This window comes from Camarhynchus parvulus, chromosome 1, assembly GCF_901933205.1.
Source record: "Camarhynchus parvulus chromosome 1, STF_HiC, whole genome shotgun sequence".
Lineage (NCBI taxonomy): Eukaryota > Metazoa > Chordata > Aves > Passeriformes > Thraupidae > Camarhynchus > Camarhynchus parvulus.
The window spans coordinates 7,625,983-7,650,257 of record NC_044571.1 but is presented as its reverse complement, the minus strand read 5'-3'; the positions used below and the strand labels follow the sequence as shown (position 1 = coordinate 7,650,257).

General features: G+C 37.3%; 3 protein-coding genes across 11 annotated transcripts in view; 2 read left to right on the top strand and 1 right to left on the bottom strand.

The window, feature by feature from the left end:
* CASK (calcium/calmodulin dependent serine protein kinase) overlaps positions 1–24,275 on the bottom strand; it is a 185,738-nt gene that overhangs the window by 82,048 nt on the left and 79,415 nt on the right. For all 9 annotated transcript variants that reach the window (XM_030971396.1, XM_030971405.1, XM_030971427.1 and 6 more), the window contains exons 3-5: positions 24,098–24,203; positions 17,298–17,375; positions 15,897–15,969 (exon numbers count right to left, since the gene is read on the bottom strand). In XM_030971396.1, the coding sequence (XP_030827256.1) occupies positions 15,897–15,969; positions 17,298–17,375; positions 24,098–24,203 (257 nt within the window). The remainder of the gene's footprint in view (positions 1–15,896; positions 15,970–17,297; positions 17,376–24,097; positions 24,204–24,275) is intronic.
* GPR34 (G protein-coupled receptor 34) lies at positions 1,431–2,843 on the top strand. Its single transcript, XM_030971492.1, has one exon. The coding sequence runs from the start codon at positions 1,448–1,450 to the stop codon at positions 2,591–2,593; it is 1,146 nt and encodes a 381-aa protein (XP_030827352.1). The 5' UTR covers positions 1,431–1,447; the 3' UTR covers positions 2,594–2,843.
* GPR82 (G protein-coupled receptor 82) lies at positions 9,478–10,590 on the top strand. The gene has a single exon (XM_030971502.1). The coding sequence runs from the start codon at positions 9,478–9,480 to the stop codon at positions 10,516–10,518; it is 1,041 nt and encodes a 346-aa protein (XP_030827362.1). The 3' UTR covers positions 10,519–10,590.

The window sequence follows — 24,275 nt, the reverse complement described above, 5'->3', positions numbered from 1 at the left end:
GAGAACAGCTGGTTTGGAAACTGCTAATGTACCCTACCAGTTTAATGCAAGTGTAGGGTCAAACAACACAGGATGTTAAAATATTTTAGACTCTCAAGAATTCAGATTCTGTAAGTACATCAGGTCTTCTTAGAATTTTGCCAAAAGTGTTGCCATTTTCACTGCTGTGGCTGCATCACAGAATTAAAGGTAAATTTGCATTTTTTAAGACCTAGCATGCAAAGTGCATGGCTTAGACACAGAGCTAGCATAAAATTTATTTTAAGATTACATGTACAGCAGTGGTTTTTTGGTTTTTTCCGTAACAGTTGCCAGAAAACTAAGTGCAGAGTGAGAAAACCACTTCTGAAAATTTTGTGAGATTATAGGAAAAAACCTCTTTCCTCTGTAAAACTAAAATATTCTAAATAAACTTTTGTATGGCATTTCTTGTTGCTATGACAAACAAGTTGAAGGCTAAAGTTTTGTCGTTACTTATCAGTGAAAAACATCTCTCTAAATGCCTTCATGTGACTGCTCTCCAAACCACACGCTTCTGGTTTTCCTTTGTTGGTCAAGGCTGATTTTTATCTTTCACATTGTACCTTACTGGTCAGCAATAAGCTTAGTGAAATTAAAAACTATTCAATGAAAGCCAAGAAAAACATGAAAACAAGAAAGGTTTGAAAACAACCTGTTACTGCATTATTGTGATTTCCAGCTAATAGTAGTTTATTTGTGTAATACTGATATGTGAATAGTCGAGAAAAGGAAAAAAACCATTTACATTTATGTGAAGGTACAGATTATTAAAGACAAGCTGCTACTGCAATAATACTGTCTCACAGGGTTACTTATAACACAGTACATAGCCAAATAAATATTATTAATTGATGAATGCTTTTTTAATTGAGAACCAGTGAGTTGCATGTGAGAGATGTGAATTACTTAAAATTAACACAGATGAGTTTAGACTTCCTTTAACATACTCTGTGTACTTTGTGTCAACACTGAGAATACTTAGCTATGCTTACCTGTCCCTGCACCTTAGTTAAGATTTTTTCTGTGCTAGAAATCCTGGTCCTAAGAAGTGAACTTAAAAAACTTATTTACTCTTATAGATAAAGAAAATTCGTAAGTTTGCAGGAAAATGTAATAGCTGACTTTTAAAACAACACAAAACAGTAATAACGCTGTAATTACAGAAATATTTATCTGTGAGTACTCTACACTATCTGTTCTTTCTTGCCTGCAGATTACATAGACTTACATTATTTTATGATATCTGGCTGAAACTCCTTCTATTCAGCTACACCAATACTTGGCACATTTCTTCCTTTTAGCTACTGCCTTTTATGTTTATACCACATTAGACTGTAGGCTATAAAGCAAACAGACACTTGAATGGAGATTTAATTCTTAAAATCTCTCTTTGTCTTTTTGCAGAACAGCTAAAACCCCTTTGCAAATGATGGCTGCAACTTCAGCTGATTTACCAACCATTGGTCCACACAAGGAAGAATTCTGGAGTAACCAAACCAACCTGACCATAAATGCCTCAGAAAGTCACAATGATGCCAGCTGTTCCTTGGATGACAACAACTCACTGTCACTTGCTTTGATAGTTTTTTACTCCATTATTTTTGTTGTTGGATTGGTTGGAAATATTGTAGCCCTTTTTGCTTTCCTGTGCATTCATCAGAAGAGGAATTCTATCCAAGTTTACTTGCTAAATGTGGCTGTTGCAGACCTCCTGCTCATCTTCTGCCTTCCCTTCCGGATCCTCTATCACGCCACCAACCGCTGGATGTTCGGGCGGGCTTTTTGCAAGGTTGTGGGAACTCTGTTCTACACGAACATGTACATTAGCATAGTACTGCTGGGACTAATTAGTCTGGATCGTTATATAAAAATAACGAAGTCTGTGAGGCGTCCAAAGATGCTCACCACTACCCGGAGCGTGCAGATCTGTTGCACGGTGTGGGCCATTGCACTGGCAGGATTTATAGTGGTAGTTGCACCATCTTTCTTTAAGACTGAGGACAGCAACTCTACCAAGTGCTTTCATTACCGAAGCAAACAGAATGCAGAGAAGACAGAAGCAATTTTAAACTATATCACTGTACTGATTTTTTGGATTGTTTTTTTCCTTTTGATACTTTCGTATGTTAAAATTGCCAAGAACCTTCTGAAAATTTCGAGGAGAAGGGCAAATTTTCCCAATGCAGGAAAATACACCAAGACAGCAAGAAATTCCTTCATTGTTCTCATAATTTTCACCACCTGTTTTGTGCCTTATCACATGTTCCGAGTTGTCTACATCACATCACAGTTACAAACCCCATCCTGTTATTGGATGAAGATCATTCACACGTGCAATGAGGTGATGCTCATATTTTCATCATTTAACAGCTGCCTAGACCCAGTTATGTATTTCCTAATGTCCAGAAGTGTCCGTAAGACTGTATTCCAACTGATTTGCAGAAGACTCCATGGAGAGAAAAGCCTAAACCTGGAGAGCACTTCAGACATAAAACTTGGCCAATACGGTCAAGAGCGATTATCTACCACCACTCCTCACTCCAGCTACTCAAGGAAGAAGTCTGTGATTTGAATGTTTAAATTGATCTCTGTGACTCCAGGTCACCAATTTCAGATCACAAAATCCTCTACTCTAGAGTTACTAATTCTGCCTCTTTCCTCCTGTAAAGAAAAATGAGAAGTTGTACTTCTGGTTTGTGAAAATGGGAAGTTACTTTTCAGAAGAATTTTTTCGCTCTTGTTTATCCAAGAAAACAAATTAGGAAGTTCTCAGACTTTTTTGTGTTGGACTAAACTAGAACACTAACTCTTTAGGGACATTTCCACAAAAGGGTTTGAACCTGTAAAAGTAAACTTGTATATATACATTAATATTAGTCGCTTGTGTATGTAAATAATAGATGAATTTTTCAAAAAGTAAATTCTGTCCTGTTTGAAAGATCTAGATACCATTACAGATTTTATGTATTTTATGGTTTTCTCTGTTTTAATAGGTTTCCAAGAGATCAGTATTTTTACTACATTTATAAATGCATTTTTAAAGAAAATATTTGAGAATTTAGCAACATGTGTCTTAAAAATCACGTGAAGAATACAACAGCTATCGATTCAGTTTTAAGTACAGAAGACACTCTTAGTTTTATTAAGCAGCAAAATTAAAATATTCACTCCTACTAAGGCCTTTGTATTTCCAACATTTTAATGAGTGCCAAGATCAAACACCTGAGGAAAAGCAAGCAACGCCTTCAGAAAATTCTAAATAAATGAAGGAGAGATGATGTGGGTATTTCCTAAGATTTCCTTCAATGTGACAAATCTGATGACTGCACAAAGTAATTCAGCAAGGAACACCAACTCACAGAATGGAGCAAAAAGATCAGCCAGGCTCAGGCACTGGTCTACTCCTAGATTTCCAAAGCCACACATTCCAGCTGTATGCTTCCTCCCTGGCAGGAGACTTTTCTTTCCATGTGATTAAAATAATCTTAATAATTGGTGATGCCATGTGAACAGCAATGTAATGACAACATTTCATAGCTACAGCTACATTCTCAGATACTAAACAGCTTTACATATTTAGGCACAAGAAAATATCAAACTGTAACATTTCTCAAAAACCAGAGAGCTGAAGGTGGGGAATGTCTGGCACCAAGATGACTAAAGCAGCACAACCATGAACAAATTAAATGTCTGGCATAACAGACCAGAAAGGTGAAAGATAGAGAGACCAGACATCAAGCTCTGTGAAATAAGGATTTATTGTCTTTATACACACAAACAATACTGCTCAAATAAGTAGGTGTAAAGAAGTTGGTTTTAATATGACTACCAGTAACTTCTTTAATGCATCATGTGACTGTTAATGCCAAATCTGTGCCAAAATGTGTGAGTTTTTACTAATTCTATACAATATTCTGATTTTACAGAAGATACTCATAATATTTTGATTGAACAAAGTAAACATAAGGCTTCACCTCAGCTAGATATATACTTGGCTTAATTTTGATGTGAATTTATATCATTCAGATTTGATGGAACTGGATATAAACACGTCAAACAAATTACAATGACTAGCCAGTCTGTTTTGTTTTCCTTTTTTTTTAAATAAAAAAATTATGGGGTTTCTTTATCTTCAAAAGAAAGATTCCTACAAATCTGTAATTTCATAAAGATATGATAGTAACTGACTTTTTCTAAAAACATTTCAGCATACAACAGAGGTGTTTGTACAATAATTTCTGACCGATTCTCACAGAAACTGCATTTCAGGATCTTTTATCTATCATTTTGCCATCCTATTATATTAAAGCTTCTACTGGTTTTGTATTTGTCCAGTGCAATTTTATTATGCAATACTGTAGTTCTACATAATGACATCAATTCTGGTACATCTAGTGGAGTTTATAAACTATAATTTCACAAGATTTATATGTATCTCATCATTCTTTCTTTTCTATGCTCATTCTGTGAGCAGTTGGTTGATGATACTGAACAGCAGGTTGGGGTGAGGTTGTGGGCTGGGGAACTCAGGAGAGGACAGACATGAACAACAGCAGCTTTAACAAAATGTGATTTCTAAAATTCTTTTGAATGAAGTGTTAGACCAGAATTTTCATTCACAAGGTTTGTAATTCATGGACACAGCAGTATTGCCAAAATAAACTCAGATCTCTTCAGAAGATCAAGTAGTAGTACAGGGTTTTGATATAGAAAATCCAAACTGCATTACATTAATCAACTCTCCAGCTCAGAAATGAAAATCTGAGAGGGAACAGGTCTGTAAGAAAATCTCTAAGAGCAGGAATGGCACAGAAAAAGGGAACAGGAATGACCACATGATCTTGACAAAGTGCAGCATTAAGGGAGCAGAAGTTAGAACAAAGAGACAACTACAGAAAGCAATCAGAAAAAACATTTGGATTTCTACAACTCTATAAATCAGTGCTTCAAGATGTTAAAGGTCAGATGTATCAACTGTCTCACAATGGCATCTGAAACTAGACAGCACTGTCATGTAGGAAGCAGTCACTACTGACCAAGAAACAAAAGCAGGTATATTTACTCTTTAAAAAAAATATTTAATCCTTACATATTTTTTCTGCAATCAGTTTTCCCAAATTTAAAGGGTAAAACACCAGGCCTTACAAGAAAATATTACTGAAGAACAAACAGTACCGAAACATCTTGGGAAACCTGCTGAAAGTCACACTGTGACGTGTCAAATGACCACAGAATCAGTCACTCAAAGAGTGTCGTACTTCTCCTCTTCCCAGTGCTTCCTGATTACCCGAGTCTTCAGAAGAATTTTAACATGAAGGTAATTCTATTTATTTTGCTTTCTGTATTTAAAAGCTAACTCAACACACATCCCTATACAATTGCATGAACCTAATTTTCCTCAAATCTATAAACACATGAATTTCTGCTGGTGTACCAACATGTACCAGTGTTGTGCTGGTTTTGGCTAGGACACACTTCACAATATGGGCTGTGGTTTGGACTTGTGAACAAAAGTGTTGACACCCAGGGATGCTTCAGCCATTGCTAAGCAGCCCTTGCACAACAAGCAGGACTTCACTGTCTCTCAGAACACCCCAGCAGAGATAGGCTGGGGGTGCACAAGGACATGGAGGGGACACAGCAGGGACAGCTGGCCCCAGGGATATCCCAGAGCACATGGTGCCATGCTCAGCAATAGAAGCCAAGAAGGAAGCCTGGCTGTGTTGCTATTTTTAGGATCTCACTGGGCACTGGTCAGGCGGGGTTGCTTTCTATCACTTGGGTTTTTTTTTTTTCTTTTTCTTTAAGCTTATTAAACTCTTTCTCACAAACCATGAATTTCCATTTTAACCCTACTGGTTCTGCCTCCCAGCCCACTGGAGAGGAAGTAAATGAATGTGTGGGATTTAGGAGCTTTCTGGGATAAACCACAACCACCTACTTTGGTAGACACTGGCAGATTTGATCAGTGTTTCAGACAAAGCAGGAGGGAAGGTCTGTTCTGCAGGACACCGGCCACAAGAACAAGAGGGGGAAGAGGGAAAAAAAATAAACAAAGTTTCTCACTTTTACCTTTTTGATTCTTCCCATCCCACTGAGGGGGAGTGGGTGGGCAGCTGCGAGGGCTTGCCCACCTACCAGCGTTAAACCACAACATCAACTTTCATTTTTGCATTGAAATTAAATGCAATTATGGTTTTAACTTGCAAACTGTTTCTGAGAACAGTATAAAAGAGGAGTGCAACTCATACCACTGAAAAACAAGTGAGAATCACATTATTCCCAGAACTGGGAGCTTCACACATGGAAGTTTTAGTCTGATGCTCTGACAGCACACAAGGCTGTGAGAGACAGTGCCAAAGCATTGCTGAAGTTGAGGAATTCCACCACTGGGAATTTCCTGGGTTTTGTGTTTTTAGGGCCAGAAGACAAGTTGTCTGCATATAATGATGAAATGCAACATATGCTGTCTATTGGCAATATAAAATCTAGAACATGTATAAACTAAGAGTAATCATGGTTCGAGAATAGAGAAAATGTCAAATCATTGAGGTGAATGATGCACATAAAAATAATTATGAAGAACTTAAGAGTGAATGGCATAAAAATGCACATGTTCCATTTGAGTATCTTCAAATACATTTAGATAAAACACACCATTTGTAAGTTAGGTAAATGGAAACAGTCTACTAAAAGAATAAGGAAGGCGCTTGCTACAGCTTAGAACCAACTGCAACTGTATTCCTGGGACAGATGGCATTTTTAAAAGACTTACAATACTTCATTACTTTGCTACTGCTCTCAGTAATCCATTCCAAAATAAAGTCTGATAGACTCTAGTTCACTACAACAATCTATTATCATACAATAATTCAGAAAAAAATGTAGCAGTTATCTCTTCTTACAGCATGAATTATCATCATTAAATTATAAATACTACAGGCAACAGTCAATAACCAACCAAATAATACTACCAATTTAAAAAAACCTGCTAACTGGAATTGTTCCCACCACTCTCAGCAACTTTTCAGGGTATGCATTCTTGTATCTAAACCTCAGTGGAATGCCACAGCAACAAGGACTTCTAACACTACTTAAGAAACTATTAAACATGTAATAAATAGAAGATTCTCTCTGTTAGAATGATTTTTAATATAATATACATTTAGAAGTGGAAAATGAGGTATAATTAAATCTAACAAGAACAATAATTAAAGTACATGCAAACTAATTACAGCTTCACAACCTAATTACTAATACTCCACAGCAAATAAATGTAACTGTAAATGAGTTCAGCTATGGATTCAGAACAGGAGGCCAGCTTATATGTCCATCATTTAAAAAAAAAATTAGTAATAATAAGACTGAACAATGATAACAGATCATGAGGTGAATTTATGCTTAAACATAAAGCCAAACTAGCAAAACAAGAACCTTACCAAACTTCTGTTCTCAGAAAGGAACTTATTTAGATATTTAAGATTATCTTACAACCATAGATGTATCAGAAAGCAGAAAGCTCAAAAGTCTCAACTTCTGCAGAGGTGACCAGAGTTTGCCCTGTGATCATACCTATACTGTGGAGGAAGGAAACTGTCCTGTGTACACCTCTGGATGCTTTGTGTAAAACACTGCATTTCTTGGACAGTCCACTGAGTCCATTTTCCCTGCCAGAACCCTCGGATGCATCAGGTATAAATTGCTTCCCGACATTCCATCACCTGACCAGACAGAAGGGATGTGTCCATGTGGTCACTCATGTGAGGACAGACATGGACACAGCACTACTCCACATGGCCTTTGGGAATAAACCCCTTGTGGAGCTGAAAACCTGTTAAATATGACTGAAAGGACAAGTTTTCATGCATAAAATAGCAGCATGGAGGAAAGTGGGCAGTCCTAAAGAGAACCCCTCCACCCCCAAAAGAGGAAAGCACTACATAAAGTATTGCGAGGTGTTTTTTCTCTGCTTTACCTAAAGGACTGTCACAGCTGCTCTTCCATGCTACCTCCAGTTTTTTTTTTTCCCTAATGGAGATGATCCTGACTTAATTTCAAAGCCTTTTTTTTGTACAGACATCATATTTTCTGAACTTTAAATGACTACCTGCCTCTTGACATTGTAAAAGGAAAGAGTACGCTCTGAAAACCCAGTTATGTCAGAGAGAAATTTTTAACTGCACTCTCCAGGTTCCAGTGCCATCATTTTCACTACAGCAGTGGAAATTAAACAGATATCAGACAGAAATATTTCCTCTCAGCAAAAGAAGGTGCCTGCAACTTGTATAGGTAAGCTTAAAATTACTGCTTTGTTTTACCTGATGAAATTTGGTCAATTACACAAAAATTTTCATTAACTTCTAAAATGAGTAAATTCAACAATTACTTTGTGAATTCAACACATTATAATAAAAATTTAATACATTTTGGTTCGACAATACATATAGAACTTAGTGTACATTAAAATGCAAGAGCTATAAAAGTTAGTTTAATTTGCAAGTTTGTCAAACACTGCCTACAGCAGTTTTATACTTGGTGTCTGGGCTTTTTATAATCGCTACACTGAACTCTCTTTAGCATCTGAGTTCATTTATTTAGAGCTGTTTAAAAAAATTATTATTAGTCTCTAAGTTTGAAATAGGTTATTTTTTTCATATGATTTGATATGAAAAAAAGCTAACTAGGATACACTCCACTAAAATATCTATGCAAATGTATGCATACAACAGGAAAAACTCTCCACTACAGGGTTGTAAGCTGAAATGTCACTTTTTACACACAGTCATTGCACAGAGCTTTCATTTCTTATTTTCAGTTTGGAAATTGAGAAAAGACTGAAAAATGAATTTGGAAAAATTAATATACATCAGTTTTCAACAATCACTGTATGTACTAAAAAATATAGACTGAGTTGCTAAATGTACATCTGACATTAGAGCTGTGATAAAGTAACACCACATACAGACATGAGCACAGAATAAATATATATAGAGTGAGATTCTTCAAGTATACAGACTAATTTATAGTTAAATGGAGGTACAGATACTCTTCTGCATGTCTGGAATTAAAGTAATTCTTTGCACTTAACTTGCTCATTTAATTTTAAATGGTCTGTAAGTGGTTTCCAAATTAGGTTACAGATGTTCCAGAAGACTGAGAAATAAACCAAGATCATAGAAGTTCTGCCAGACCCTAGCTTGAACCTTCAGCTTCCTAATTTATTTTATTAGATTCTAGGCACATAAAAGCTTTGGGGTTTAATTTTTCTTCATGAAACTCCAGTGGAAGAGAATGCCCAAACTGTAACCTCACGCAAACTTAAGGTAACAGCATGAAAAGTCAGGGAGACAGAAACAGCTCAGATAAGAGCAAAGAAGAGATGTTAGATGCACATTACAGAAATATTAATTTTTAAATTGTGTTTCAACTCTGACCACTCAAGGAATCCTGCCATAAATGAACAACTCATCATGTCTTCAGCCATCGCCAGCTACCACTGTAGCTCTCCCTATCCTCTACTCCTGCCTGTTTCCCGCTGGAATCTTTGGGAACATTCTGAGTGCCTGGATATTTTTACGTAAAGTGCCCACCAGAAGGACTCAGTACATTTACCTGGCCAACCTGGTGGCTGCAAATCTGCTGGTTTGCAGCACCATGCCCTTCCTGGCTGCCTACTTTGCGGAGGGGCACCGCTGGCCCTACGAGTCGGCGGCGTGCAGGATTGCCCAGCACCTGGGGACGCTGGTGGTGCACGTCAGCATGTACGTGACCATCACCATCCTGTGCTCCATTGCCCTCAGCCAGTATGCCACCCTGAAGAAGAACTGTGGCCCACAACACTCCCAAGCTCTGCCAGGAACCTTCCACGGGCGCCTGCTGCACGAGTTCCGGCAGCCAAAGTTCGCTAAATATTTGTGTGCTGTTATCTGGCTGATTGTACTCTGCATTACAGTCACAGCCATCACCTACAACGCCCAGGAGAGGGTTTCAGGAGAGTTCCCCACGTGCTACAACATCAAGGTAGAAGCTGGTGAACGTCCTGCAATGATTGCAGCTTATCTTGCCACTGTGGGCTTCTTTCTGGCTTTTATGACTGTTTTGTGGTCATACTATTCGCTTACCAGACATCTGAGCAGAATACAAAGAAACACCTGTATTGGAGAAAAACATCTCATTTACAGAACAGTGAAAAGAAACATTCTTGTCATCCAGATGATATTAACTGTCTGTTTTCTTCCATACCATATTTTTAGGCCAATTTTCTATGTATTGCTTACAGATAACAACTGTCCAAGGTTAAATTATCTAGTGGAAATTAAAAATGTCCTTACTTGTCTTGCTGCTACTAAAAGCAGTTTAGATCCAGTTATAACCCTTCTGTTAGATAAAACATTTAAGAAAAGTCTTTATAGCCTGTTTACAAAATCCACACCAGAACATCAAAAACAGAATGATGATATTTTCACTGAAATGGGAAGGAGTATGGAAAGATTTTAATAGACTATAAATAATAATAAACTAATTTTAACTACCTTTAGGCAGGCTTTGATATAAAATTTAAATTTAAATAAAATGGTAACATACTGTATTTTCTTTTCAAATCATCTTGCTGCATCAACATTGGCCATAATAAATCCTATGTGTATATCCAAATCAATCCAAGTTTGTAGAGTGAACAGTGTAGTACCCATTCATCCATGTAATACAAAAGATGTTTTACATTTGACCTATGGACAGTTCCTTTTACCTAAAAAGTCAAGGAAGAAGGCAAAAACTAGGCTGAAGTTGAGGACCCAGCTCTCCCTTGTTATCAGCAAAATTTTTGGACAAAGGTTTCCTTTACAAGAAGGTTGAACAAAGCACAGACACTTTCCTTGGGATGGGTGAACCACAACTGTGCTACACATCCAACAGCCATGTAACCACAGCAAGGCAGAACTGAGCAGTCAAAGCTTTCCAGATGGCAAAGTGCTGCTGACAGGACTGGTTTTAGATCATCAGCTGCAAGTCTGGGTGAGCAGAGCTGTTCACTACCTAAGTTCTCTTCTGATTTGCACAGACACAAACTCAAACCCCATCACTTCTGTCCTTCCTGAAGTACACTTTATAGGGAATGTAGCTGCAGTTATCTCAGCAAAATGCCTGCCTGGGCTTGTTTCTCTTAACACAGTTTTTGAGGGCAGCATAGGCTGAAGACATTCCTCCTACATTTTTCTAGTCACAACCACTTGTTCCCCAGTGCTTCATCAAAAAGGCAAGAAAATGAATGAAACTTTGGGAACTACTAATCAAATATAACTTTGTGATAGACTCTTAGCAAGATCCCACTCCAACACTTCCACATAGCACCAAAAAATGACATATACCTGATTATTTTCCTATGTAATCTGCCCAAGATTATGTCCTTTAAAGTTCTTAACTGCATCAAAGTTTTTCTTGTTTCAAATAGTGGAAAAGCTTTTGTGCAGTACAGGCAATTTGAGAAACTACAAATTGAGTCCTGCACTGGTCTAGCATTTGACAGAAGAGTTCATGGAGGAAAATCCCCCAAAATTTAAAGGCATGAGAGATGAGGAGAGTTAGAAAAACACTACAGCAAAACAGAGCTCATGTGGAAAATTCCTTGCATTGCTTGGACATGCTGGTGCCAAAATCAGAAGTTAGCAGGTAACATGTGAATTGTTTAATAAAAACAATAAAACAACTAATTTCTATTGCAGTGAACACAAAATCATAAAACTGGTTTGCAAACTGGTTTGCACCTGGTTTGCAAAGCAGTTTAGAGACCACAAGAGTCTGTCAAATTTTTGGTTAAGCTATTCAAATGCGCTGCATGGGAAGCCAGCTCATCGATCAGAAGACAGGAGTTTTCTGAGTGTGTGAGCAAATGACTGAAACATACAAACTTATTGACCATAAAGTTTGTAAATGTTGAACTCCAGGTAGGCCAAGCAAAATAAATACATTTTTCTCAGCAAAACCGCTTCTGAACATACTAACAGGTCAACAGGAGAAGGGCTGGACAAAACAAGCATGGGGACCTTGAGATAGGAAGCAGGGGCCCTGGAGTGAAAATAAACAGGGGGAAAAGAGCATTGCCTGAAGAAACACTGAGAAATGATACTGAAAGTTTTGTTTTTGGAGTCTCAACTCATACATTGAATGAGGAAGTGCACCTCAGAAAAAAATGCGTCCAGGTAGGACATTTCAATTGCATCTCTGATAGTAGTTTTGCAGCCTTAATCACTTTCAAACAACTTAATATGTAACAAAATCCTCACCAAGAAGTTGCTACTGGATCTCAAGGATCTAGTAAGCTCTAGAAAATACAGAAAAAACACCAATTATTACTGCATGTCCCCAGAAAGCAGAAAAGAAGTTTCAAAGTGAAAAGACTGGAGGGAAAGTAACATGCCGCAGATTTCTTGTTTTGGGTATTCAAAGATGGAAAAAGATAAAGAACAGATTCTATCCTGGTAGTTTTTTAAATAGCCAAATATAGAGTTACATAAATACACACAAACACATATATACTACTTTTACTCATTTTTAGATATGCCTAAAAGCAGAAGTGTAGGAGTGTTGAACTCTACCAGCAAAATCTGAAATGCTGAGCTAGAAGCAGTTCAGGCAACGAAAGACAGAAGTGGTAACTGAGTGTGCTCTCAGAATTCATATCACAGGTTAAGTTCTGTTTAGTGCAAAAATCACCATGCAAATCTATCTACAGTTCAAGTCTCAGGTCACCTGGACCAACTCAGATATGTATATGACATGCAGGGCAGAGCATAATACTTGGTCCTATTCCCTGGAAAAACTCCCTGGTTTTGACTCCCAGTCACAGAAATATTGAACTGAATCTTAGTGACAGAGAAGGTAGAATATGTGTATTTTTGCTTTAGCAGGTTTATCTATTTAGATGATCACATGTAGGAAACAAGCATTCATACCTATCCAGATAAAGCCATAATGAAAATTTTGGATGTCTGCATTTTGCTGACAGGCTCACCCGGACCCCAGCTGCACACTAATTTGCTAATCAGTAACATATACAGGTACTCAAACTACGTGAAGTCATGGAACAAAGCTGGAGCACTTGGAATGAGTTAAGGATAAAACTTCAGCAACTAAAGCTCTTGATGTGATTACTCTTGCACCTTATATACTCTCACTCTTATATCCCTCAGTTATATTAAGAGGTATTTTTATAACAACAATTTTGCAACTATGGAAAATTCTACATAACAATAAAGGCTCAGAAAGGATTGCAAAACCTCTTGATCTTTTACTGATAAAAACCATTCTGTTGAAGTTATTGCAAAAATAAGCCAGTAACAAATGGTACTCAAATTGCAGCAGGAGTTTTACAGGAAAACACAAGAAACTAATTTCAGAGCCATATCCCCCCCTTTCCCTTTTGCTGTTCTCTTACATAAAGATTTCTCTGTACACAAACTGCTCTGTAATAACATTTGGTAATAGAAAAGCCTTCCTTTCAATGCTGCTACTTTCAACAGTCACCTTCTGGGTATTCTTGACACAGCAAGGTTATGACAGTAGAAAAGGAATTGCTGAGTCCTCTATCAGTAGGTTGAAAGAACAGAACAAATGTGGCAAGGGAAAAAGTTCTTGACATTCACATTTCTGATGCACAACTGTCTTGAGTTTTCTACCTTCCTGCACGTTCTGTTTTCCTTACCATATGATCCAGCTTCCAAGCACTGCAGGATCATGTTAACTGAGGGTGAAGCAAATTTGTAATTGTCACAGATTATAGTCTTTAAGCAATGCTGAAGGGGGTCAAATGATGTACACAGGCTCAAGACATATCGGGTCTCACAGAGCAATCAGGACAACTGCAGGCCATCCTGTGAAAGCTTTCACATTTTGATTCTGACATCAGAGGTAAATGTGGAGCACAGGGAGTTTGTCCCAGCCTGGAGTCACTTGGAAAAGTCAGGTGAAGTTTCTGGGACCAGACAACAGCAAACTTTAATTTTGTCTACTCTAAACTGTCTAGCTTCTTAACCAGCCAGGAGCTAAGGGAGCACAAAAACAGCCGAAAGACACCTGAACCTCATGGACTATAAGGTGCTGATTTTCCTGAGCAGTAAAAAACGACCAACCATTTTACATTTCAAAATAACACTGACAGAAAGTCTAAAAGGGATAAAAATGTAGCCTGACTATATCAACCTTACAGATTTTATTAAAGCACTTTCACTTTCACCCATTCAGGTAATTTCTAAAGTGGTCATTTAGTCTATTTCCTTTCAAAACAACATCTACAGTGACATCTAGAGCCTGGATACTGCAGTTTAATGTGTTCAACTCCTAAACCCCACAGCTCTGCACTGCTTTTGCCAAAAAAAAAAACCCCTCTTGGTTTACACTGCTTTAGGCTGATACCTTAGACTTTTTTTCCTAACCCATGTAATTTGAACAGGTTCCTTTCTAAGGATGGTATTTTAAAATAAAACAACCCTGTGATTCTGAGGTTCTAAGAGACAGGATAAGCAATAAAACAAATCCCCACTTTACCCTCAGCAAAACGGCCTCCCTCAAAGGCCCTTGAAGTTAACACTTGTTTTTTTTTTCAAGAATATGGTCCAAGAAAAACAAGAGGAGCTTTCACAAAGACACAGCAACATAAAGATGACGTTAATTCTGAAATTCAAGCGGTACCAAAACCAAACAATTAAAAGTACCTACAATCCTCAACACAGAACAAGATGAGACATTCTACCAGCAATTAAGAGCTGACATTCAAAAATTCTAATTTTTAGACTCTGTTTTAAGAAATGACTATTAAAACAAAAAAAAAACTTAAAAAGAAAGCCTGTTTCATAATAATCTTCTTGATTTTAAAAGGAAAGGAGTAAGAGGTTGTGAATGGTCTGCAGTATCTGGGTACAGAAGACCAAATGACTCCTCATAAAAACCACCAGTTCAGTGTCTGTATTCTCTCCCCTCAAAGGTCACCTGCAGGAGTTTGAAGCACAGTTTACCCTCTCTCCATCTTCTCTGTTCACTAAAATCCAAGAGTCATTTCTCAAACTACACCATCAGAGCTTGCTAGTATTTTCCTTAATTCTTACAGTGCTTGACTCACTTTGGATGAAACGAAATTCTTGGAGAAATGGGAATAACTACTTTAGGCAATGACAATAACAAAAAATATGCATATTCAAACTGAAGAGAGTCAAGCCCACTTGGGTTAAAACTCCCATCTACTTACAATGAAGTACTTAAGGATAAACTACTTCCATAAATATCTATAGAAACAGCACAAAGTTTAAAAGTTTACCAGATTAAAACCAGTATGTAGACACACTGATCTTAAACACTGCATTTATCCTCTCAAACTTATTTATATTAAAGACGTTTTCATAATAATAAATGTTTATTGGACCGTCTCCAAGAAGCAGATAATATTATTAATATTGTAGCATTTAAGCCTGTGCATTTCTGTGAAATCTTAGTGTGAATGAGGGCTGTCATTATGCTGTCAAATTGATGCCGATAAACTACCAATTCCAGTTTAATTTATGCAATTAATTTATATACACATTTTCCTAACAAGAAGAAAGTGCAAGCAGTTTCTGTATGAATATTCAAAAACTAGAAATTAAACTGACTTTCAAAGCATGCTGTAATCAAATGCACGTATAATTTGTGAATACAGACCTCCTAAATGTTCCATATTGATGGAATTAGGGTGGGCTTCACTCTTACACGACACAGTAAGAGTAAAGACACTCAGCAAACAGAGATTCCTTTTCTACAGCTGCTCCCCCCTCTAAATTATAGAAATTGAAATTCAGTACTTTGCATTATTGTGGTGAAGAAAAAAAAAGTAATTAAAGCCCCCTTACCTTCACATCTCTGTGAATTATATTATTATCATGACAGTAACGTAGAGCTTCCAGTATCTGTCTCATGTAATGACTGAAAAAACAAACACATTAGGCATGACAAATTTTTCCTGCATGCAGGAAAAATTACTATACACATTTAACAATCTAAGTATTAAGAGTCTAACTGTATAAAACTAATCAACCAATTTAATCTCAAATATACAGAGTTTTGTAGAATGGAGTTTAGGTTTATAGTAGTAAATAATACACTCTAAAGCTTGAGAATTATTCTGACTGAAGATGAGAGAAATTAAAAAAGAAAAATCCGTGTTTTCCAGGTTTTTAAAGGTTTCAAATATTCAATATTCTGCTTGATATAACAAGGAAGTCAGGGATCCTTCATTTTTTTTTTTAGTAACAAAACACAAACGAAAAAAGAAAGAAAAAAGTGAACATCAGTGCCTGATTTATCTGGAAAAGGACTGCACCAAGGTCTTGGCTTGCTCGGCACAGACTGGAGAGCATCCCTGTTCTCCATTGTGTCCAGAGGATGCCCTGAGAGATCACTGCCCACAGATCACTGCCCACAGCAGGGCCAACACGTGCAGCAGCACCCTGGGCTGCATCAGAGCATCACTGGGGCTCAGGGAGTCCTCTGGGGACTCCAGTTAGTTAAAGGCAATGTTTTTGTCCACAGGAACATCACAATGCACTGGATCAAGCTGCTCAGGGAGGCTGTGGAATCTCCCTCCTTGGAGGGAATCTAGACCCCACTGGACAAAGCCTGAGCAGCATGATACAAATGCTGTGCTGAGCCTGAGCAGGAGCTTCAAACACAGACACTGATGTCTCCTCCAACCTGGCTCCTATCATGCTAAAAAATCTACAGTGTTGAGAAAAGCAAACACAGAATGCTGTGGGCTTTGAGCTCAACTATCAGGCCATTAGGACAGTGGATTTCATTATCCTTTTGCAATTTTACAGTCTTTCATCTTAGTTAATCTCATAAATGAAAAGACGAGGTGACCATAAATACAGTGATACATTAGAAAGAAAAAACCAAACCAACTCCATGTAGAAAGAAAAAAACAAACCAACTCGACCAGTAAAATTCTCACCCTGTCAGGCAAGTCACTTAATGCCATAATATGAGAGATCCATAAAGGCAAACACAGACAATTAGGTATCAGATGTGAAATACAGTTTTACTCAGTAATCTCATCCAAATCTGTAACTAGTAAATGGCAAAATGTTCCAAAATTCTAGTTTGATTGTGCTAATTATTGCAATAAACATCTAGAGTGCGGAAACAGGAATATTTATAGTACAACTTTCAACTTTTAGCTAACAGATTGTACAACACTATATTCCATTCTTTTCTATTTATCCCGAGGGATTAATTAAAATGATAATAAATACCTGGCTACAGCTTCACTGTAGACAAATCCAGCATCTGCTCTCTTCACAATTTCAAAACACAGGTCTGCTCCATCCATACTGCAGGTAAGAAGAGGCAAAAATGCTTAACAACTGGTAACTACAATCCATTACATAAAAATGCTTTAAAAAAATCTATTTATTTCCCTTAGATAAATCTTACATAAAGTACTCTAGATACAAGTACAGTGCATTACTCATTAAAACAGCATTTAATGGGCAATCGAATAGAAAATGGCTTGCCACAGGTTAACCATTTTATGTCCCTCAAGTCATGTAACAGTTCTCTAAAAGCATCACCAATACCAAACATTTACTTAATTGCTTAAACTGCTCATTGAACAAGGTGTGCAAGAAAAGTCAATGCCCTGCAAAGAGGACACTGCAATTTAACAATTAGCTCCTGATATTAGGTTAAGTGTGTTCTTATAAGCATTACAAGTGCAACTCTATACTAACAACTGTAGTAACAAGAAGATGTTACTCAATCTGAATTTTAAATGAAGACTTTAAAAAATACTCTAGAAATACAGTACAGTCTTCCCAGTTGGCATTGTCCTCTGCATAATTAAGCAGCCAAGATGAGATTTTACAGCTCACAGACACCTGAGAACACTGACAGCCCACATACTGTACCACCAGCTCTGAAACTTGATACCTTTTTCCTCTTCTCCCTCATCTTTCTGATCACCAAACTTCCCACAATGAGCAGCACTACACTTTGGATGCAGATATATTCACAGACCTTAGTCTGAAATTAGGCTGGCATTTCTTTAAAATGAAAGCAGCCTGGTGCTGCCCTTCTTTTCCCTCTCCTGAAAGGGACCTAAGGCAGACTGGTATCTAGAAATGGTCTCAGCCTGATGGGGCAAGAAGAGAGTCACGAGTTAACAGGAACAATAAAAATCACGTAACTCATGTTTAATAAGGAACTTGCAAAAATACTGAATGTAACATGACATCTTCAGACTTCACACCTTTTCTTTTTACTCTCCACAAAGAATCAAGGGGGAAAAACCCAAAAGGCAGGATTTCCAGGGCATCTGGACAGCCAACATTCCCAGGGCTGTTTCAGTAAGTTATTCAGAATATCAGCATCACTTCTGCTTTGTTACATACCTGCAATGCCAAACTTCTGCTTAGGGAGCCACAAGCCATGTGCAGAAGCTGTAATTCCCAAATAAATCCCTAAGGTGTCCCTCATGCAAAATACACTATCATGTGGATAGAGCACTGACAATATAAGAGGGACTGGTGACCAAAAGAAAAGCACATTGAAGAGTGCAAAGAGCCCCATATTGCCAAACCATGACTGTTCTTCACTGCATCAATATTCCTCTCTGTAGGTTTTTTTCCCAGCAGTTTTTATGTCTTGCACAGCTCCTGACACCAGGTCTGCATACAGGGCTAAATATCACTCAGAGGATATCACAGTGTCCATACATCCCAGAGGATGTAAATATAAAATAAATATAAATATATAAATATCACTGAGTCCATACATCCCAGAAGATGTAAATATAAAACATAAATATATGTATATTCACATGTAAATATATTTATATATAAATATATAAATATCACCCAGAGGATATCACAGAGTCCATACAGCAGCCATGGGGCAGAGACCTGGAATTCACTGGCTCATTGGAAAAAATCCCTCATGTCAACCTCTCAAACCTCTCTCAAATGTAGAATATATAAAATGTATGATCAGCTACCAAAAATAAGGAGATGTAATTCTCATGAAGCAGCAGAACCCTTTAGAAGACTAATTATCTGTACTTTATAACAAGTCAGTGAAATTAAAGATCCAGAGGCACTCAAGCTTTTTAGCAGCATCCACAGTTCCTGAGACAGGGAGGGAGAAGTGTAATGTTTTTACATTAATTTTTCTATTACACAAGGTGTTTATAATCAGCATGGTCTTTAACATATATTACTACCTCCCACTTACAGATTCCAGCATTTTTAATTGAAATTTTGTACCAGTAAGTGCCAGTTTGTATTTCTTCTTGGCACATATGTTTGAAAGTTTTACTCCGTTAAGATGAACTCTGTTGACCTCCCAGGCACAAATATGAGTTAGGTGTACTTTAATCTCTCACTTCAATTGACCATTTTTTCAAGACAAATCTTTTTTTTTTAAGAGAAGATTGTGATTCACATGTAAAGAGGTCTTTTATCACTCCATGTGATACAATATATTCAATACATCATACTGAATTTTACCTGAAAATCATGAGACTTTTGTCTAGCTGAGGCTGAAAAAAAGCCAGAGTCAACCTCAGTTATAAGAAATCCCAGAAAATTCAGTGAACCAACAGACTAAAAACTCAGCAATAGCTCAATCACAAGATGACTTTGCAGAAACTGAAAGCCTTGTATGATAAAAAAGCCATAAAGTTTTTGAATATTGACGGAATGAAAGTTTAGGAAGTCTCAAGAGTTTGCAACTATCAGCATAAGCATGTGAAAATCACAAAAAAGGAAAAAAAAAGGTAAGTTAGAATCCACTGAAATAAACATACAAATATATTCTAGCTGAAGACGTAAGTGGATGATGCAAAAAAATTTGGGAAAAATCAAAACACAGTCATAACCTGAGAGAACTCCCTGACACCAGCAGAGGGAGCTCATGGAAGGGACATGAACTGACTGGGATGGATGTATTTAAAATAAATAAATAAATATACACAATAAATAAAAAAAATATGTATGTATGTATGTATGTATATATGTATGTATGTATGTATGTATGTATGTATGTATGTAAATCTGCTCTGACACCAGCAGTAACTGAAGAGTAGACAGCATACTGCTTAAGAAATCTGTGTTTTCATATTGGGGTATGATAGCTTTGAATTTGCAGACCTAATAGGATGTGGCTTACAATTTAATTTATAGATGAAGAATGAGAAAGCTTTAGAAGCATTCCTTCATTTAGGGAACTGAATTATTACTTAATGAAGATAAGAAAAAAAATTCAGAGTTGACATACTGCTCTTACTGAGTTTACTAAGTTTTGTACCATGTATGTTCAAGGCTTGTGTACAATGGCATTTTCCCCCTCACCTGAACAGTTTTCATACATTTGCCATCTTCACTTACCTCAAATAAGCCAACTGCAACCCTGTTAAGTACTGCTTTTATGAATTTGAGATTTTAAACCTGAAGCATTTTTACATGTTAGCTACATTAAATGGCAAAGCTGTATGTATGCAACTATATTTACATACACATCCTAACTGCTCAGTCTTAACACATCAGTTCTTCTAATGTCCACAATATAAATCTCTCTTAGAATACACCAAGAAAAACAAACCCCCCTATCTATAGTGGTGAGACAATATTCTGCAAATTATCAAATACCAAGGTATTTTGGAATGCACTCACTGCCCCTGTATCTGAGCTCTTCAGCATGGAAGTACTCTCAGTCCATATATACTGAGAATAAACTGCAAATAATGTACTCATAAGTCTAAAATCTAGTTTTCAGACCCTTCAAAATGAATATTTGCTTTCTTTTAGAAATATTGCAAGTAGCTCTGACCCTTCTCAAAGTATTCTCACTGATAAAAATCAATGATCATTAGGAAAAAATGTAATAAGCAATAGAATATCAAGTGACACTTGTATACCACAGAGAAAACAGTATTCTAAATTAAACCAGGAGGCTGATGGGGGACCTCATCAGTCTCTACAAATGCCTGAAAGAGGTTATAGCCAGGTCAGGGTTGGTTTGTTCTCTCAGGTAACAAAGGCAATCACAAAAGGCAAAATGGCCTCCATTTGTGCTAGGGGAGGTTTCCATTGGATAGCAGTAAAAATTTCTTTACTGAGAGGGTTGTCAAGCATGAAAACAGGATGCCCAGGTTAATGGTGTAGTCACCATCCCTGGGGTTCTTTAAAATATGTGTAGATGGGGAGTTTAGGGACCCGGTTTAGTGGTGGACTTGGCACTGCTGGGTTAATGGTTGGACTTGATCATCTTATGAGGTCTTTTCCAACCTAAATGACCCCATGATACTATACAGCTGCCAGCAAATAACATCAAAAATGGGAAAGAAAATTGCAACTTTATTATAGAGAGCAGAATTGGCCTCTCTCAGATGTAAGGTGTCTCCAGAGCCTCCAAGGGATCATTTCCTTCAGAGTAAAGAGCCCCTCTGGGGGGCCAGCTGGGATGTGTGTGAGGGAAATAATTTTGCACAGGTAGATCTTCTCTCATTTGTAATGCAGTAACACCTAAATACTTTTAAAATAATATTTTCACCTTAGCAATAATGCCTTCTGAGATAGGGTCTACTTCTTACTCTACACATGCATTTCATCTATTATGGCCACCTGCTTCACTGCAATTTATTACAGCAGCACCATGCGGCCTGCTGGGAATCTGAGATACAGGCCAGTCTAAAGAGTGCTTGGGCTTATGTAAGAATAAGGGGCTCAAAACAGAGCTCATTTTTTGGTGTTAAACCTCATTGCTACTCTGCATCTTCATCAGTGCTTCTATGAATTGTGGTTTGATTTTTAAAATGGTTCTTTTTATGAAAGCTTTCAAAATTGGGCACAAGTTGTACATTTTCCTGAGTGGTTCAATCAGCTGTTCCCAGGTACATGCTACATTTGCTTATTTCATTTGTATTTTTCCTGTATCAATAGGTTTGGCAAGGTATTCAGGGTTCTCCTAGCAGCTGCCCCATGCAGCTCACAGCTTATGAACAGCAGTGAACCAATGTTTCATTTATGTGCAAGTGATGGCACCAAGTTTTAGCTTTGGTTATTCCACACATTTCATGTGCTGGGCCTGCCTTAGTTTCCATGCAAAGCACCTGCCAGCCCACAAATCATTCATCACAGCTGGGTTTATGTCTCTGCAGATCTGTGTTGTCTTCCTCTTTTCAGTCCCTTCAGAGTAACTAGACCCTAATGAAATATATTTTATTACTGTAGACAGAAATTTGCTGCAAATCAGTTGAGCTGGTTACAGTAACAGCATAATGAACAGAAAGCAGAACGGAGGAAAATGAATTACCTACATGTACAGAGATGCTTTTGTGCTAACTCCAAGTTTGTTTTTCTGGTCACAGTTGCAGAGTATGTCCCTAACTGCTCAGACTCAGACAATGCAGTCTCACTTCTCACAAACATCAGCCTGCTGTGAATCCCTTTACCAAAGCATCCCCTCCAGCACAACTACACATCCTGCCACAGCCCTTCCATTCCCTCCCACATCTCAAGCACAGGTGCTCCTACTGCCTCAGTTTCTATCACTGCTACAAAAGACTGATGATTTTTGTGTACAAAGGAAACAAGGACATACATATGATAAACAATCATCACCCCTCAAATAATTTAGCTTTGTAATTCCTTCTTTCATGTAGCCTGAAGTCAGGTGCAGTATTTGTGTAGTAATTCTAATTGTTCAGACTTGCTTTTTGTGTGTACAAACATAAATTATAATAGGGTTGTCATTAAAAAATAATTACTGCTTTTGTCTCATATTTCTGAACTATCAGCATGTTAAAAATAGAAGCAACCCTTTTTTTTTCCATTTCAGAATCTTGTTAATTATCTGAGTATGACTACCCAAGGTGTACATAATTATTTCATAATAGGGTAATTAAAGTGTCTCGGTCAATGCTTTGGGATTTTCAAAATAAAATGCAAGTCAGTATTGAATCAAAATGTACAGAGAGGAAAGCATATAACAATTATTTCACAAAACTATAGGTTTATAAACTCATTTAAAAAATGCAGAAGACTTGCAAACAACAATTTTCTGCTTTACCTTATGTTTTATTGTGGCTTTTCTACTACCTCAGTGGTAAAACATGTGAGAATTATTTTTTATGTGGACATCTCAAATCAAATTCTTGGCTCTAGTGGGTAAGCCAGTTTTACCTAAGAAACCTGTGTGATGTGGTTACTCCAACATCAGCAGCTCAAATCCACCAGAAAACACAATGGAGGAAGATCAGAGAAATTTAGGAGGTACAATTACAACATGCCCAGACTGACTAGGAATGAATATATGGGGAGCATAAAAAGAAGAGTTGGTAGGCAGAGAGAAAGAAGATCAAATACAAAACATGCACAAAAGACCATTTCACATGTCTGGCTGTATCCTTCTCATTTAGATAAAACCTAACTCAGGAAGAACTAGTAATTTTCTCTCAAAGAAAGAATGTGGTAATTTCAGCGCTGCTCCTCTTCTTGGTTTCTTCATGTTGAATAAAAATACCTGTCCATTGCTGAAAAGTCATGTTTTGTTCCCTCTTACAACTAAACTTTTACATTCAAGCTTTCAAAACAAATCATGTAGACAAAAGCCTCTTTTCATATCTATTGTGAACAGGTATATTGATTTACAAGAACACTTAAAAACACCAATAACTTTACTTTCTTATCGAATATTAGGAAAGCAGTGCTAAGGAAGCAACAGTGTGGAAAGAAATAAATAAAATTTCACAACTGGAACAAAATACCCTCAGTTACCCAAAAGTGATGTCTACCAGCAGATTTTCAACTTGTTCTTTTACCCTGCAGCCATCAAAAAAGATCATGTCTGTCTTTGGAAAGCCCTGATGTTCACCACTCAGACAGTGGGAGAACTTTTTTTTTTTAATTGGGGACAACCTGAACTTGCCAGAAGTAAATATTTTCAAAGTACTCAAGCCCTCTGAGCTACAAAACCTACAGGTATGAGCAGCCATACTTGTAGGATTTTATTTAGCAAATGACAACACAGAAAGGTGGAATCGGGGAGAGACACTTACAACTCAAAGACCATATAAAGCATTCCATCTGAGCTGTATGTCTCCAACAGTTCAACAATGTGAGGATGCTTCAGCATGTGACAAATACTGGCTTCTCTCTTCAGATCTGTGGAAGACAAGAAGGTAGTTGCAGATTAGCTATATATTCAAGCTGTTTAGAACACAATGTTTGGAAAGG

What these genes read in the sequence shown, in the direction of transcription:
- GPR34 (XM_030971492.1), top strand. Translation starts at nt 1,448, where the DNA reads ATGATGGCTGCAACTTCAGCTGATTTACCAACCATTGGTCCACACAAG.
- GPR82 (XM_030971502.1), top strand. Translation starts at nt 9,478, where the DNA reads ATGAACAACTCATCATGTCTTCAGCCATCGCCAGCTACCACTGTAGCT.